The sequence below is a fragment of the Cyanistes caeruleus genome, chromosome 34 (genome assembly GCF_971803275.1).
Source record: "Cyanistes caeruleus chromosome 34, bCyaCae1.hap1.1, whole genome shotgun sequence".
NCBI lineage: Eukaryota > Metazoa > Chordata > Aves > Passeriformes > Paridae > Cyanistes > Cyanistes caeruleus.
The window spans coordinates 2,056,509-2,071,544 of NC_141735.1; the positions used below are offsets into that span (position 1 = coordinate 2,056,509).

The 15,036-nt window shown below is 59.2% G+C and overlaps 2 protein-coding genes across 2 annotated transcripts in view; one reads left to right on the forward strand and one right to left on the reverse strand.

Moving 5' to 3' along the window:
- Positions 1 to 42: 42 nt before the first annotated feature.
- On the reverse strand, positions 43 to 10,863 carry PPP1R14B (protein phosphatase 1 regulatory inhibitor subunit 14B). The gene is made up of 4 exons (XM_086871149.1): positions 10,593 to 10,863; positions 6,193 to 6,276; positions 5,024 to 5,056; positions 43 to 408 (listed from the first exon to the last, which is right to left on the reverse strand). The coding sequence occupies exons 1-4, from the start codon at positions 10,845 to 10,847 to the stop codon at positions 340 to 342; spliced, it is 441 nt and encodes a 146-aa protein (XP_086727275.1). The 5' UTR covers positions 10,848 to 10,863; the 3' UTR covers positions 43 to 339.
- A 302-nt stretch (positions 10,864 to 11,165) lies between these two features.
- The window catches only part of LOC147647791 (1-phosphatidylinositol 4,5-bisphosphate phosphodiesterase beta-3-like), an 87,866-nt gene continuing 83,995 nt past the window's right edge, over positions 11,166 to 15,036 (forward strand). Inside the window, exon 1 of the mRNA XM_086870881.1 lies at positions 11,166 to 11,640. Within this exon, the coding sequence (XP_086727007.1) occupies positions 11,194 to 11,640 (447 nt within the window). The 5' untranslated portion in view covers positions 11,166 to 11,193. The remainder of the gene's footprint in view (positions 11,641 to 15,036) is intronic.

Consider the following 15,036-nt stretch of genomic DNA (forward strand, 5'->3'; position numbering starts at 1 on the left):
ACGCCGATTTTGGGGTGAAAAACGACAAAAAAAGGGGCCAAAAATGTCAAATGTGCTTTTATTAAACCCATATAAAAACAACCCCAACCCCTCCCCCAAAACACCCCCAAATCTTTAAAAAAAAAACTAAAAAAAAATCCCCCCAAAAAACCCCAAATTCCCCCCAAAATCCCTCCCAGGACCCCCCAAAACCAGTGGGGGAGGGGGGGGAGTGATTATCGCTGCAGGGGGGGGACCCCAAAAATGGAGGGGTCCCCCAAAATTGGGGTGGGGATGAGAAATTTTGGGGGTTCCACCCCCCCCTGGATTTTTTTGGGGGGGTTTCCCCGAGTTTTGGGGTTATTTTTTTTGGGGGGTGTTGAGTTTTTGCATCCCCCGAATTTTCTCCAGGAGATCCCCCACGAACGCCTGGGGGGGGAAAAGGGGGGGTCAGGGGAACCCCGAAATTCATTTGGGGGGAGGGGGAGGGGGGGGGGGGTCCCTGAAATTGCTCACAAAAAATTCCCTCGAAATGTTGGGGGGGTTGAAACCCGAATTCCGAAAAATTCCATGAAAATCACCCAAAAATCCCTCCCAAAATCCCTGAAAATCATCCCCAAATTCCCCCCCAAAATTTCCCCAAAATCCCCCCAAAATCCCTGAAAATTTCCCCAAAAATCCCCCCCAAATTTCCCCAAAATCCCTGAAAATTCCCCCCCAAAATTTCCCCAAAATCCCTGAAAATTCCGCCCAAAATTCCCCCAAAATCCCTGAAAATTCCCCCCCAAAATTCTTGAGAATCCCTCCAAAATTCCCCCAAAACCCTGAAAATTCCCCCAAAAATCCCCCAAAATCCTGAGGGGATCCAACCCCAAAAATCCCCCCAAATCCCTGAAAATCCCCCCAAAATCCCTGAAAATCCCCCAAAATTCCCTGAAAATTCCCTCAAAATCCCTAAAAATTCCCCCCCATAATTTTCCCAAAATCCCTTCAAAATTCCCCCAAATTCCCTGAAAATTCCCCCCAAAAATCCCCACAAAATCCCTGAAAATTCCCCCAAAAATCCCCCCAAATTCCCTGAAAATCCCCCCCAAAATCCCTGAAAATTCCCCCAAAATCCTGGGGGGATCCAACCCCAAAATCCCTGAAAATCCCCCCAAAATTCTTGAAAACCCCCCCCAAAATTCCCCCAAAATCCCTGAAAATTCTCCCCAAAGATCCCCCAAAATCCTGGGGGGATCCAACGCCAAAATCCCTGAAAATTCCCACCAAAATTCCCCCAAATTCCCCCCAAAAATCCCCCCAAATCCCTGAAAAATTCCCTCAAATCCCCCCCAAAATCCCTGAAAATTCCCCCCAAAATCCCTGAAAATTCCCTCAAATTCCCCCCAAAATCCCTGAAAATCACCCCAAATTCCCCCCAAATTTCCCCAAAACCCTGAAAATTCCCCCCAAATTCCCCCAAAATCCTGGGGGGATCCAACCCCAAAATCCCTGAAAATTCCCCCCAAAAATCCCCCAAAATCCCTGAAAATTCCGCCCAAAATCCCTCCCAAAATCCCTGAGAATTCCCCCAAAATCCCAAAATCCTGAAAATTCCCTCAAAATCCCCCCAAAATCCCTGAAAATTCCCCCCCAAATTCCCCCCAAATCCCCCAAAATTCCCCCACATTCACCCCAAAATCCCCTCAAATCCCCCTAAATCCCCCCAAAATCCTAAATCCCCCAAAAATCCACTAAAATCCCTCAAATTCCCCCCAATCCTCCCCAAATCCCCCCAAAATCCCCTCAAATCCCCCCAAAAATCCCCCAAATCCCCCCAAAATCCCCCCAAATTCCCCCCAAAATTCCCCAAAATCCCCCCAAAATTCACTCAAAATCCCCCAAATCCCCCTGAAGTTCCCCCAAATCCCCCCCAAAATCCCTAAAAATCCCCCCAAAATCTCAATTCCCCCAAAATCCCCTAAATCCTTCCCCAAATCCCCCAAAATCCCCCCCAAATCCCCCAAAATCCCCCCAAATCCCAAAAAAATCCCCCCCAAAATCCCAAAATCCCCCCAAAAATCCCTAAAATCACAAATCCCCAATCCCCCAATCCCCCCAATCCCCAATCCCCCCCAAATCCCCCAAAATTCCCCAAAATCTCCTCAAATCCCGCAAAAATTTCCTCCCTAAATCCACCCCAAAATCCCCCTAAACCCCCTGAACCCCCCAAATCCCTCAAAATCTCCCCAAATCTCCTCAAATCCCCCCAAAATCTCCTCAACCCCCCAAAATCCCCAAATCCCCCAATCCCAAATCCCCAACCCCCAAATCCTCCCCCAAATCTCCAAACCTCAAATCCCCCCCAAAATCCCTAAATCCCCCCAAAATCCCCCAAAAATCCCCTAAAATCCCTAATCCCCCAAATCTTCCCCAAAATCCCCCCAAATCCTCCCCCAAAACCCTCAATCCCCCCAAAATCCCCCAAATTCTTCAAAATCCCCCCAAATCCCCCAATCCCCCCAAAATACCCCAAAATCCCCCAAATCCCCCCAAATCCCCCCAAAATCCCCCCAAATCCCCCCCAAAATTCACTCAAAAATCCCCCCAAACCCCCTCAAAATCCCCCCAAAAATCCCCCAAATCCCCCCAAAAATCCCCCCAAATCCCCCCAATCCCCCTCAAAATCCCCCCAAAATCCCCTAAATTCACCAAAATCCCCCCAAAATCCCCCAAAATCCCCAATCCCCAAAAATCCCCAAACCCCAAATCCCCAAATGCCCCCAAAATTCCCCCAAATCCCCCCAAAATCCCCCCAAAATCCCCCTAAATTCCCCAAAATTCCCCCAAACCCCACAATCCCCAAAAATCCCCCCAAAAATCCCTAAAATCCCCCAAACCCCCTAAAATCCCCCCAAATCCCCCCCAAAATTCCCCCAAATTCACCCCAAAATCCCCCCAAAATCCCCTAAATCCCCTCAAATCCCCCCAAAATTCCCCGAAATTCCCCAAAATCCCCCAAACCCCCAATCCCTCCAAAATCCCCCCAAAATCCCAAAATCCCCCCAAATCCCCCCAGAATCCCCCCAAAAATCCCCTAAAATCCCCCCAAATCCCCCCAAAATCCCCCCAAATCCCCCCCCAAACCCCCAAATCCCCCCCAAGTCCCCCCAAAAATCCCCTAAATTCCCCAAAATCCCCCAAATCCACCCCAAATCCCCTCAAAATCCCCAAAATCCCCCCAAAATCCCCCCAAATCCCCTCAAAATCCCCCAAAACCCCCCCAAAATCTCCTCAAATCCCCCCCAAAATTCCCCCAAATCCCCCCCAAAATCCCCCAAATCCCCCCCAGCCGCCCCAAAACCCCCCCAGCCCCCCCAAAATCCCCCAAAAATCCCCAAATCCCCTCAAATCCCCCCAAAATCCCCTAAATTCCCCAAAATCCCCCAAACCCCCAAAAAGCCCCCAAATCCCCCCAAAATCCCCCAAATTCCTCCCAAAATTCACTCAAAATCCCCCCAAACCCCCTCAAAATCCCCCCAAAATCCCCTAAATCCCCCCAAAATCCCCCAAAAATCCCCCAAATCCCCCCCAAATCCCCCCAAAAATCCCCCAAACCCCCCCAAAATCCCCCCAAAATCCCCCCAAACCCCCCAATCCCCCCCCAAATTCACCCCCAAATCCTCCCCGAAATCCCCTCAAATCCCCCCAAAATCCCCCAAATCCCCCCCAAATCCCCCAAAAATCCCCTAAATTCCCCAAATTCCCCCAAATCCCCCAATCCCCCAAATTCCCCAAAAATCCCCTAAAATCCCAAAATTCCCCCCAAATCCCCCCCAAAATCCCCCCAATCCCCCCAAAATCCCCCCAAAATCCCCCCCAAACCCCCCAAATCCCCCCCAGCCCCCCCAAAATACCCCCCCAAAATCCCCCCAATTTCCCCCAAAATCCCCCCAAATCCCCCCCAAATCCCCCCAAAATCCCCCCAAATCCCCCCAGCCCCCCCAAAATCCCCCCCAAATCCCCTAAATTCCCCAAAATCCCCCCAAAATCCCCCCAAAACCCCCCCAAAATCTCCTCAAATCCCCCCAAAATTCCCCCAAATTCCCCCCAAAATCCCCCCAAACCCCCAAAATCCCCCCAAATTCACCCCAAAATCCCCCAAAATCCCCCCCAAAATCCCCAAAATCCCCCCAAAATCCCCCCAAATTCACCCCAAATTCACTCAAAATCTCCCCAAACCCCCTCAAAATCCCCCCCAAAATCCCCCCAAAAATCCCCTAAATCCCCCCAAAATCCCCCCAAAATCCCCCAAAATTCACCCCAAAATTCACTCAAAATCCCCCAAAATCCCCCAAAATCCCCCAGCCCCCCAAATTCACCCCAAATCCCCCCAAACCCCCCCAAAATCCCAAAATTCCCCAAAAATCCCCTAAATCCCCCAAACCCCTAAAATCCCCCCAAATCCCCCCCAAAATCCCCCAAATCCCCCCCAAAATTCCCCCAAATTCCCCCCAAAATTCACTCAAAATCCTCCCAAACCCCCTCAAAATCCCCCCCAAAATTCCCCCAAATTCCCCAAAATCCTCCCCAAATCCCGCCAAAATCCCCCAAATTCCACCCAAATCCCCCCAAAAATCCCCCCAAATCCCCCCAAACCCCCTCAAAATCCCCCAAAACCCCCCCAAAATCCCCCCAAATCCCCCCCAAAAATCCCCTAAATTCCCCAAAATCCCCCCAAAATCCCCCCAAAAATCCCCCAAACCCCCCCCAAAATCCCCCCAATTCCCCCCAAAATCCCCCCAAATCCACCCCAAATTCACCCCCAAATCCCCCCCAAACCCCCCCAAAATCCCCCCAAATCCTCCCCAAATCCCCCCAAAATTCCCCCAAATTCACCCCAAAATCCCCCAAATCCCCCCCAAATCCCCCCCAAGCCCCCCCCAAATTCCCCCCAAATCCCCCCCAAATTCCCCCCAAATTCCCCCCAAACCCCCCCCAAATTCCCCCCAAATCCCCCCAGCCCCCCCAAATCCCCCCAGCCCCGCCCCTCCCCGCTCACCTCGGTGGGTTTGTAACAGTCCACGAGGATTTCCTGGGGGGGCACCGGGGGCTCAGGGGACCCCAAAATTTGGGGAGGGGTCCCCAAAACCTCCCCTCCCCCATCCCTCAGCCCTTCCCCCCCCCCGGCCACGGGTCTGGGGGGTTTGGGGGGATTGGGGGGGGATTTGGGGGGGATTTGGGGGGATTTTGGGGGGGATTTTGGGGGGAATTGAGGAGATTTTGGGGGATTTTGGGGGAATTTTGGAGGATTTTGGGGGATTTGGGGGGATTTGGGGAGGATTTTGGGGGAATTTTGGGGGATTTTGGGGATTTTGGGGGGATTTTGGGGGAATTTTGGAGGATTTTGGGGGATTTGGGGAGGATTTTGGGGGAATTTTGGGGGATTTTGGGGATTTTGGGGGGATTTTGGGGGAATTTTGGAGGATTTTGGGGATTTTGGGGGGATTTTGGGGGGATTTTGGAGGATTTTGGGGGATTTGGGGGGATTTTGGGGGATTTTGGGGATTTTGGGTTGTTTTAGGGTGATTCTGGGGTGTTTTGGGGTAATTCTGGGTGATTCTGGGGTGTTTTAGGGTGATTTTGGGGTGTTTTAGGGTGATTCAGGGGTGTTTTGGGGTGATTGAGGTGTTTTGGTGTGTTTTGGGGTAATTCTGGGTGATTTTGGGGTGTTTCAGGGTGATTTTGTGGTGTTTCGGGGTGATTTTAGGGTGTTTTAGGCTGATTCAGGGGTGTTTCAGGGTGATTCATGGGTGTTTTGGGGTGTTTCGGGGTGATTTTGGGGTGTTTTGGGGTGTTTCGGGGTGATTTTGGGGTGTTTTGGTGTGATTCTGGGTGATTTTGGGTTGTTTTAGGCTGATTCAGGGGTGTTTCGGGGTGATTTTGGGGTGTTTTGGTGTGATTTTGGGGTGTTTTGGTGTGATTTTGGGGTGATTCCGGGGTGTTTTGGTGTGATTCCGGGGTGTTTCCGGGTGATTTTGGTGTGTTTTGGAGTGTTTTGGTGTGTTTTGGTGTGTTTTGGGGTGTTTCAGGGTGATTTTGGTGTGTTTTGGGGTGTTTTGGTGTGATTTTGGGGTGTTTTGGGGTGTTTCAGGGTGATTTTGGAGTGTTTTGGTGTGATTCCGGGTTGTTTCGGGGTGATTTTGGGGTGTTTCGGGGTGACGGGGGTACCTGGACGCGGGCGCTGCGGGCGCCGTCGCTCTCCATGTCCAGCAGCTCGTCCACGTCGATCTCCAGCTCCGGAATTTCCTCCTCCTGGGGGGCGGGGGGGGGACCCCAAATCAGGGCAGGACCCCCAGAAACACCCCCAGAAACGGGGACGGGGCCCCTGGACCGGGAATTCGGGGGGTCCCGGGGGATTCAGGGGGGTCCCGGGGGATTTGGGGGTCCTGGGGGATTCGGGGGGGTCCCGGGAATTCAGGGGGTCCCGGAGGATTCGGGGGGTCCCGGGGGATTCGGGGGGTCCCGGGGGGATTTGGGGGCGTCCCGGGGAATTCGGGGGGTCCTGGAGGTTTGGGGGGTCCCGGGGGATTTGGGGGGTCCTGCAGGTTTGGGGGTCCCGGAGGATTTGGGGGGGTCCCGGGGGATTCGGGGGGTCCCGGGGATTTGGGGGGTCCTGGAGGTTTGGGGGTCCCGGAGGATTTGGGGGGGTCCCGGGGGATTCGGGGGGTCCCGGGGGATTCGGGGGGTCCCGGGGATTTGGGGGGTCCTGGAGGTTTGGGGGGTCCCGGGGAATTTGGGGGGTCCTGCAGGTTTGGGGGGTCCCGGGGGATTTGGGGGGGTCCCGGAGGTTTGGGGGGGTCCTGGGGAATTGGGGGGGTCCTGGAGGTTTGGGGGGTCCCGGGGGATTCGGGGGGTCCCGGGAATTCGGGGGGTCCCGGGGAATTCGGGGGGTCCTGGAGGTTTGGGGGGTCCCGGAGGATTCGGGGGGTCCTGGAGGTTTGGGGGTCCCGGGGAATTTGGGGGTCCCAGGGGATTTGGGGGGTCCCGGGGGATTCGGGGGGTCCCGGGAATTCGGGGGGTCCCGGGGGATTTGGGGGGTCCCGGGGGATTTGGGGGGTCCCGGGGGATTTGGGGGGGTCCTGGGGAATTCGGGGGGTCCTGGAGGTTTGGGGGGTCCCGGGGGATTCGGGGGTCCCGGGGGATTTGGGGGGGGTCCCGGGGGATTCGGGGGGTCCTGCAGGTTTGGGGGGTCCCGGGGGATTCGGGGGGTCCTGCAGGTTTGGGGGGAGGGGAGAGGCCCCAATTTGGGGTCCCCGGGGGTCTCCGGGGGGGGTGGGGCTGGACCGGGGGGGGCGTTCGGGGTCACGGGGAACCGGGAGATTCTGGGGGGATTGGGGGGATTTTGGGGCGGTTTTGGGGGGATTTTGGGGTGGTTTTGGAATTGATTTTGGGTTGATTTTGGGGGGATTTTGGGATTGATTTTGGGGTGATTTTGGGGGAATTTGGGGGAATTTGGAGTGGTTTTAGGGTGATTTTAGGATTGGTTTTGGGGTCGTTTTGGGGTGGTTTTAGGGTGATTTTGGGATTGATTTTGGGGTGATTTTGGGGTGATTTTGGGGGGATTTTGGGGTGATTTTGGGATTGGTTTTGGGATGATTTTGGGGTGGTTTTGGGGTTAATTTTGGGGTCGATTTTGGGGCGGTTTTGGGGTGTTTTTGGGATTGATTTGGGGAGATTTTGGGATTGATTTTGGGATTGATTTGGGATGATTTTGGGGTTGGTTTTGGGGTGGTTTTAGGATTGATTTTGGGATTGATTTTGGGGTGATTTTAGGATTGATTTTGGGGCGGTTTTAGGGTGATTTTGGGATTGATTTTGGGATTGAGTTTGGGGTGGTTTTGGGGTGATTTTGGGATTGATTTTGGGATTGAGTTTGGGGTGGTTTTGGGGTGATTATGGGATTGATTTGGGGGGGATTTTGGGGTGATTTTAGGATGGTTTTGGGGGATTTTGGGGTGATTTTGGGATTGATTTGGGGGGATTTTGGGGCGGTTTTGGGGCGGTTTTAGGATTGGTTTTGGGATTGGTTTTGGAATGGTTTTGGGATTGATTTGGGGGGATTTTGGGGTGGTTTTAGGGTGATTTTAGGATTGGTTTTGGGATTGATTTTGGGATTGATTTGGGGTGATTTTAGGGATGGATTTGGGATGATTTTGGGGTGATTTTAGGATTGGTTTGGGGATTGATTTTGGGATGATTTTGGGGGGATTCTGGGGATGATTTTGGGGTGGTTTGGGGTGGTTTTGGGGGGATTTTGGGGATTGATTTGAGAGGATTTTGAGGTGATTTTGGGGATTGATTTGGGGTGGTTTTGGGATGATTTTAGGGACAGATTTGGGATGATTTTGGGATTAATTTCGGGATGATTTTGGGGATTGATTTGGGGTAATTTTGGGTTGATTTTGGGGTGATTTGGGTTGATTTTGGGGTGATTTTGGGGATTGATTTGGGATGATTTTGGGGTAATTTTGGGGTGATTTTGGGGTGATTCTGGGGATTGATTTGGGGTAATTTTGGGGATGATTTGGGGATGATTTTGGGGTGATTTTGGGGATTGATTTGGGATGATTTTGGGGTGATTTTGGGGTGATTTTGGGGTGATTTTGGGGATGATTCTGTGGATTGATTTGGGGTAATTTTGGGGTGATTTCGGGGTGATTTTGGGGATGATTTGGGGATGATTTTGGGGTGATTTTAGGGATGGATTTGGGATGATTTTGGGGTGATTTTAGGATTGGTTTGGGGATTGATTTTGGGATGATTTTGGGGGGATTCTGGGGATGATTTTGGGGTGGTTTGGGGTGGTTTTGGGGGGATTTTGGGGATTGATTTGAGAGGATTTTGAGGTGATTTTGGGGATTGATTTGGGGTGGTTTTGGGATGATTTTAGGGACAGATTTGGGATGATTTTGGGATTAATTTCGGGATGATTTTGGGGATTGATTTGGGGTAATTTTGGGTTGATTTTGGGGTGATTTGGGTTGATTTTGGGGTGATTTTGGGGATTGATTTGGGATGATTTTGGGGTAATTTTGGGGTGATTTTGGGGTGATTCTGGGGATTGATTTGGGGTAATTTTGGGGATGATTTGGGGATGATTTTGGGGTGATTTTGGGGATTGATTTGGGATGATTTTGGGGTGATTTTGGGGTGATTTTGGGGTGATTTTGGGGATGATTCTGTGGATTGATTTGGGGTAATTTTGGGGTGATTTCGGGGTGATTTTGGGGATGATTTGGGGATGATTTTGGGGTGATTTTGGGGATTGATTTGGGATGATTTTGGGGTGATTTTGGGGTAATTTTGGGGTAATTTTGGGATGATTTTGGGGTGATTCTGGGGATTGATTTGGGGTGATTTTGGGATTGATTTGGGGTGATTTTGGGATGATTTTGGGATTGATTTGGGATGATTTTGGGGTAATTTTGGGGTGATTTCGGGGTGATTCTGGGGATTGATTTGGGGTGATTTTGGGGTAATTTTGGGGTGATTTTGGGGTGATTTTGGGGTGATTTTGGGATGATTTTGGGGATTGATTGGGGATGATTTTAGGGTCGGGTTTGGGGGGATTTTGAGGTCCCAAGGGGGTCCTGGAGCCGGTCCCGCCCATGCCCCCGGTTCTGATCCCCCCCCCTCGGTGCTGGTTCCGGTCCCGGTTCCGATCCCGGCTCCCCCCATCCCGGTTTGGAACCCCCCCGTGTCCGGTCCCGGTTCCAGTCCCGGTTCGGATCCCCTCCCCTGTCCCCATCCCGGTTCCGATCCCGGCTCCCCCCATCCCGGTTTGGAACACCCCCGTGTCCGGTGCCGGTTCCGATCCCCTCCCCTGTCCCCATCCCGGTTCCGATCCCGATTTCCGCCATCCCCATCCCCGGTGCCGGTTCCGATCCCGGTTCCGATCCCGGTTCCGATCCCGGTTCCCCCCATCCCGGTTCGGAACCCCCCCGTGTCCGGTGCCGGTTCCGATCCCGGTTCCGATCCCGGCTCCCCCCATGCCCGGTGCCGGTGCCGGTTCCGATCCCCGCCATCCCCGGTACCGGTTCCTATCCCGGTTCCCCCCATGCCCGGTCCCGGTTCCGATCCCGGCTCCCGCCATGCCCGGTCCCGGTTCGGATCCCGATCCCCCCATGCCCGGTCCCGGTTCGGATCCCGATCCCCCCATGCCCGGTCCCGGTTCCGATCCCGGTTCCCGCCATGCCCGGTGCCGGTTCGGATCCCGGCTCCCGCCATGCCCGGTCCCGGTTCGGATCCCGGTTCCCCCCACGCCCGGTCCCGGTTCGGATCCCGGCTCCCCCCACGCCCGGTGCCGGTTCCGATCCCGGTTCGGATCCCGGTTCCCCCCACGCCCGGTGCCGGTGCCGGTTCGGATCCCCGCCATGCCCGGTCCCGGTTCCGATCCCGGTTCGGATCCCGGCTCCCGCCATGCCCGGTGCCGGTTCGGATCCCGGTTCCCCCCACGCCCGGTGCCGGTTCGGATCCCGGTTCCCGCCATGCCCGGTTCCTATCCCGGTTCCTATCCCGGTTCCCCCCACGCCCGGTGCCGGTTCCGATCCCGGTTCGGGTGCCGGTACCCGGCAGTCGTAGAGCGCCGTCAGCTGTGCCAGGATCCACTCCTCCAGGTGCAGCCGCTTGCGGAGCTCGCGGCGGTCGTAGCGCACCGTCACCTTCCCGCGGCCCCGCCCCGGGCCCTCCTCCGCCGCCGCCGCCGCCGCCGCCGCCGCCGCCGCCGCGAAGCAAACGCGGGGCCCGGGCGGGGCGGGCGCGGCTCCGGGCGGGGCTGCGGCCGCGGCCGGGGGGGGCCCGGGGCCGCCGCGCGGCTCCGCCATGCCGGGACCACCGACCGGAAGCGGCCACGCCCCCGCCGGGGCCACGCCCACCGCCGGCCACGCCCCCCCCCACGCGCCGCCGCCGCTTCCGCCGCCGCGGGGGCTCCTTTGTGTCCGCGCGGGGACACGCCCACGGAGGCCACTCCCACTCGTGGCCACGCCCACTCGCCGTGTAGAACGCCGTCCCTCATTACCATAGACACGCCCCCCAGGTCGCGCCCCGTTAGGCCACGCCCCTTTCCGGGTCAAGGGGTCATTGACCGCACCCAGCCCGGGCCGCGCCCTCGTGATTGACACCCGCGCGCCGGCCACGCCCCTCCCCTGGCCACGCCCCCTCCCGGCAGCGATGGCGGCGCCGCTCCCGGTCCCGGTCCCGGGGTCTGGGTCGGTGCCGGGGCCCGGTTCCGTCCCGGTGCCGAGTTCCGGTGCCGGTTCCGTCCCGGGTCCGGGTCCCGGTGCCGGTTCTGTGCCGGTGCCGAGTTCCGGTGCCGGTTCCGTGCCGGTGCCGAGTTCCGGTCCCGGTTCCGTGCCGGTGCCGAGTTCCGGTCCCGGTTCTGTCCCGGGCTCGGGTCCCGGTGCCGGTTCTGCCCCGGTGCCGAGTTCCGGTGCCGGTTCTGCCCCGGTGCCGAGTTCCGGTCCCGGTTCTGCCCCGGTTCCGAGTTCCGGTGCCGGTTCTGTGCCGGTGCCGGGTCCGGTGCCGGGTCCGGTTCCGGTTCCGGGCGCGCTCCCGCTGGAGCCGCCGCGCGTGCCCGAGCTGCTCGTGCGGGGCAGCAAATTCATCCGCTGGGAAGAGGTGAGTGCCGGGACCCGAACCGAACCGGACCCGAACCGGGAGCCCGAACCCAACCGGGACCCCCAACCCAACCGGGACCCCCAACCCAACCGGGACCCGAACCGAACCGGGACCCCAACCGGGACCCCAACCCAACCGGGACCCCCAACCCAACCGGGACCCCAACCGGGACCCCAACCCAACCGGGACCAGAACCGGGAGCCCGAACCCAACCGGGACCCCAACCGGGACCCCAACCCAACCGGGACCCGAACCGAACCGGGACCCCCAACCCAACCGGGACCCGAACCGAACCGGGACCCCCAACCCAACCGGGACCCGAACCGAACCGGGACCCCAACCGGGACCCCGACCCAACCGGGACCCCAACCCAACCGGGACCAGAACCGGGACCCCAACCCAACCGGGACCCCGACCCCGAACCCGACCCTGAACCCCAAACCGGGACCCCGAACCCGAACCGGGATCCGAACCGGGACCCGACCCTGAATCCCGAACCGGGACCCGACCCCGAACCGGGATCCGAACCGGGACCCGACCCTGAACCCCAAACCGGGACCCCGAACCCAACCGGGACCCGACCCTGAATCCCGAACCGGGACCCGACCCTGAACCGGGACCCGACCCCGACCCCGACCCTGAACCCAAGCCCGGATTCCGAACCCGACCCTGAACCCGAACCGGACCCGAACCGGGACCCCCAACCCCTGACCCCGAACCGGGACCCGAACCGGGACCCCCAACCCCTGACCCCAAACCGGACCCAGACCGGGACCCCCAACCCCTGACCCCGAACCGGACCCGAACCGGGACCCGAACCGGGACCCCTGACCCCGAACCAGACCCGAACCGGACCCGAACCGGGACCCCCAACCCCTGGACCCCAAACCGGACCCGAACCGGGACCCCCAACCCCTGACCCCGAACCGGGACCCGAACCGGGACCCCCAACCCCTGACCCCGAACCGGGACCCGAACCGGGACCCCCAACCCCTGACCCCGAACCGGGACCCGAACCGGGATCCGAACCGGGACCCCCAACCCCTGACCCCGAACCGGGACCCCTGACCCCGAACCGGACCCGAACCGGGACCCCCAACCCCTGACCCCGAACCGGACCCGAACCGGGACCCCCAACCCCTGACCCCGAACCGGGACCCGAACAGGGACCCCCAAACCCTGACCCCGAACCGGGACCCGACCCCGAACCGGGACCCCCAACCCCTGACCCCGAACCGGGACCCCCAACCCCTGACCCCGAACCGGGACCCGAACCGGGACCCGACCCTGAACCCCAAACCGGGACCCCTGACCCCGAACCGGACCCGAACCGGGACCCGAACCGGGACCCCCGAACTCGAGCCGGGACCCCCGAACCCCCCAAAACCCCCCCTGGACCCCCCAAAATTGTCCCAACCCCCCCAAATCTCCCCAAAATCCCCCCTGGGACCCCCCAAATCCCCCCCCAAACCCCATCTGGGACCCCCCAAATCCACCCGGGACCCCCCAAATCCACCCGAACCCCCCAAACCCAGCTGCGACCCCCCAAAATTATACCGGGACCCCCAAAATTGTCCCAAACCCCCCCAGATTTCCCAAAAATCTCCCCTGGGACCCCCCAAATCTCCCCCCAAACCCCCCCAAATCTCCCCAAAATCCCCCCCGGTCCACCCGGGACCCCCAAAATCCCCCCCAGGACCCCCCAAATCCCCCCGGGACCCCCCAAATCCCCCCAGGACCCCCCAAATCCCCCTGGGACCCCCCAAATCGCCCCCAAATCCCCCCGGGACCCCCCAAATCCCCCCCTGACCCCCCAAAACCCCCCGGGACCCCCAAATCTCACCCCCAACCCCCCCCGCGACCCCCCAAATCCCCCCAGGACCCCCCAAATCTCCCCCAAATCCCCCCCAGGACCCCCAAAATCCCCCCGGGACCCCCCAAATCCCCCCCAGGGACCCCCCAAATCCCCTCCGGGACCCCCCAAATCCCCCCTGGGACCCCCCAAATCCCCCCGGGACCCTCCAAATCCCCCCCGGGACCCCCCAAATCCCCCCTGGACCCCCCAAATCTCCCCCAAACCCCACCTGGGACCCCTCAAATCCCCCCCAGGGACCCCCCAAATCCCCTCCGGGACCCCCCAAATCCCCCCTGGGACCCCCCAAATCCCCCCGGGACCCCCCAAATCCCCCCCCCAAACCCCCCCCGGGACCCCCCAAACCCCCCCGGGACCCTCCAAATCCCCCCCGGGACCCCCCAAATCCCCCCTGGACCCCCCAAATCTCCCCCAAACCCCACCTGGGACCCCTCAAATCCCCCCCGGGACCCCCCAAATCCACCCCAAACCCCACCTGGGACCCCCCAAATCCCCCCGGGACCCCCAAACCCCCTCCGGGACCCCCCAAATCCCCCCGGGACCCCCCAAACCCCCCCGGGACCCCCCCGTCCCCATTTCCCGACCTGACCCCGTTTTTTGGGGTCAGAAAATGAGAATTTGGGTCCCCCCCCCCCGGGACCCCCCCGAATTTCCCCGGGGTGGGGGAGGGGCTGCAGATGTTGGGGGGTGGGGGAGGGGCTGCAGATGTTGGGGTTCCCCCCCCTCCCCCCATTCCGGGATTTTATGGGGGGCAAAGTCCTGGGGGGAGGGGCGGCCCCTCCCCCACCCGGAATTTTGGGGTCCCGGGGGGGTTTGGGGGTCCCGGGGGGGTTTGGGGGGTCCCGGGTGGGATTTTGGGGTCCCCGGGTGAATTTTGGGGGTCCCGGGGGGGTTTGGGGGGTCCCGGGTGGATTTTGGGGGGTCCCGGGGGGGTTTTTGGGGGTCCCGGGTGGATTTTGGGGGGGTCCCGGGGGGGTTTGGGGGGTCCCGGGTGGATTTTGGGGGGTCCCCGGGTGGATTTTGGGGGGGTCCCAGGGGGGTTTGGGGTGTCCCGGGGTGGATTTTGGGGTTCCCGGGTGGGATTTTGGGGTCCCCGGGTGAATTTTGGGGGTCCCGGGTGGATTTTGGGGGGTCCCGGGGGGGTTTGGGGGTTCAGGGGGGGATTTGGGGGTCCCGGGGTGGATTTGGGGGGTCCCGGTGTGGATTTTGGGGGTCCCGGGGGGGATTTGGGGGGTCCCGGGTGGATTTTGGGGGGGTCCCAGGGGGGTTTGGGGGTCCTGGGGGGATTTTGGGGGGTCCCGGGTGGATTTTGGGGGGGTCCCAGGGGGGTTTGGGGTGTCCCGGGGTGGATTTTGGGGTTCCCGGGTGGGATTTTGGGGTCCCCGGGTGAATTTTGGGGGTCCCGGGTGGATTTTGGGGGGTCCCGGGGGGGTTTGGGGGTTCAGGGGGGGATTTGGGGGTCCCGGGGTGGATTTGGGGGATCCCAGGGGGGATTTTGGGGGGTCCCGGGTGGATTTGGGGGG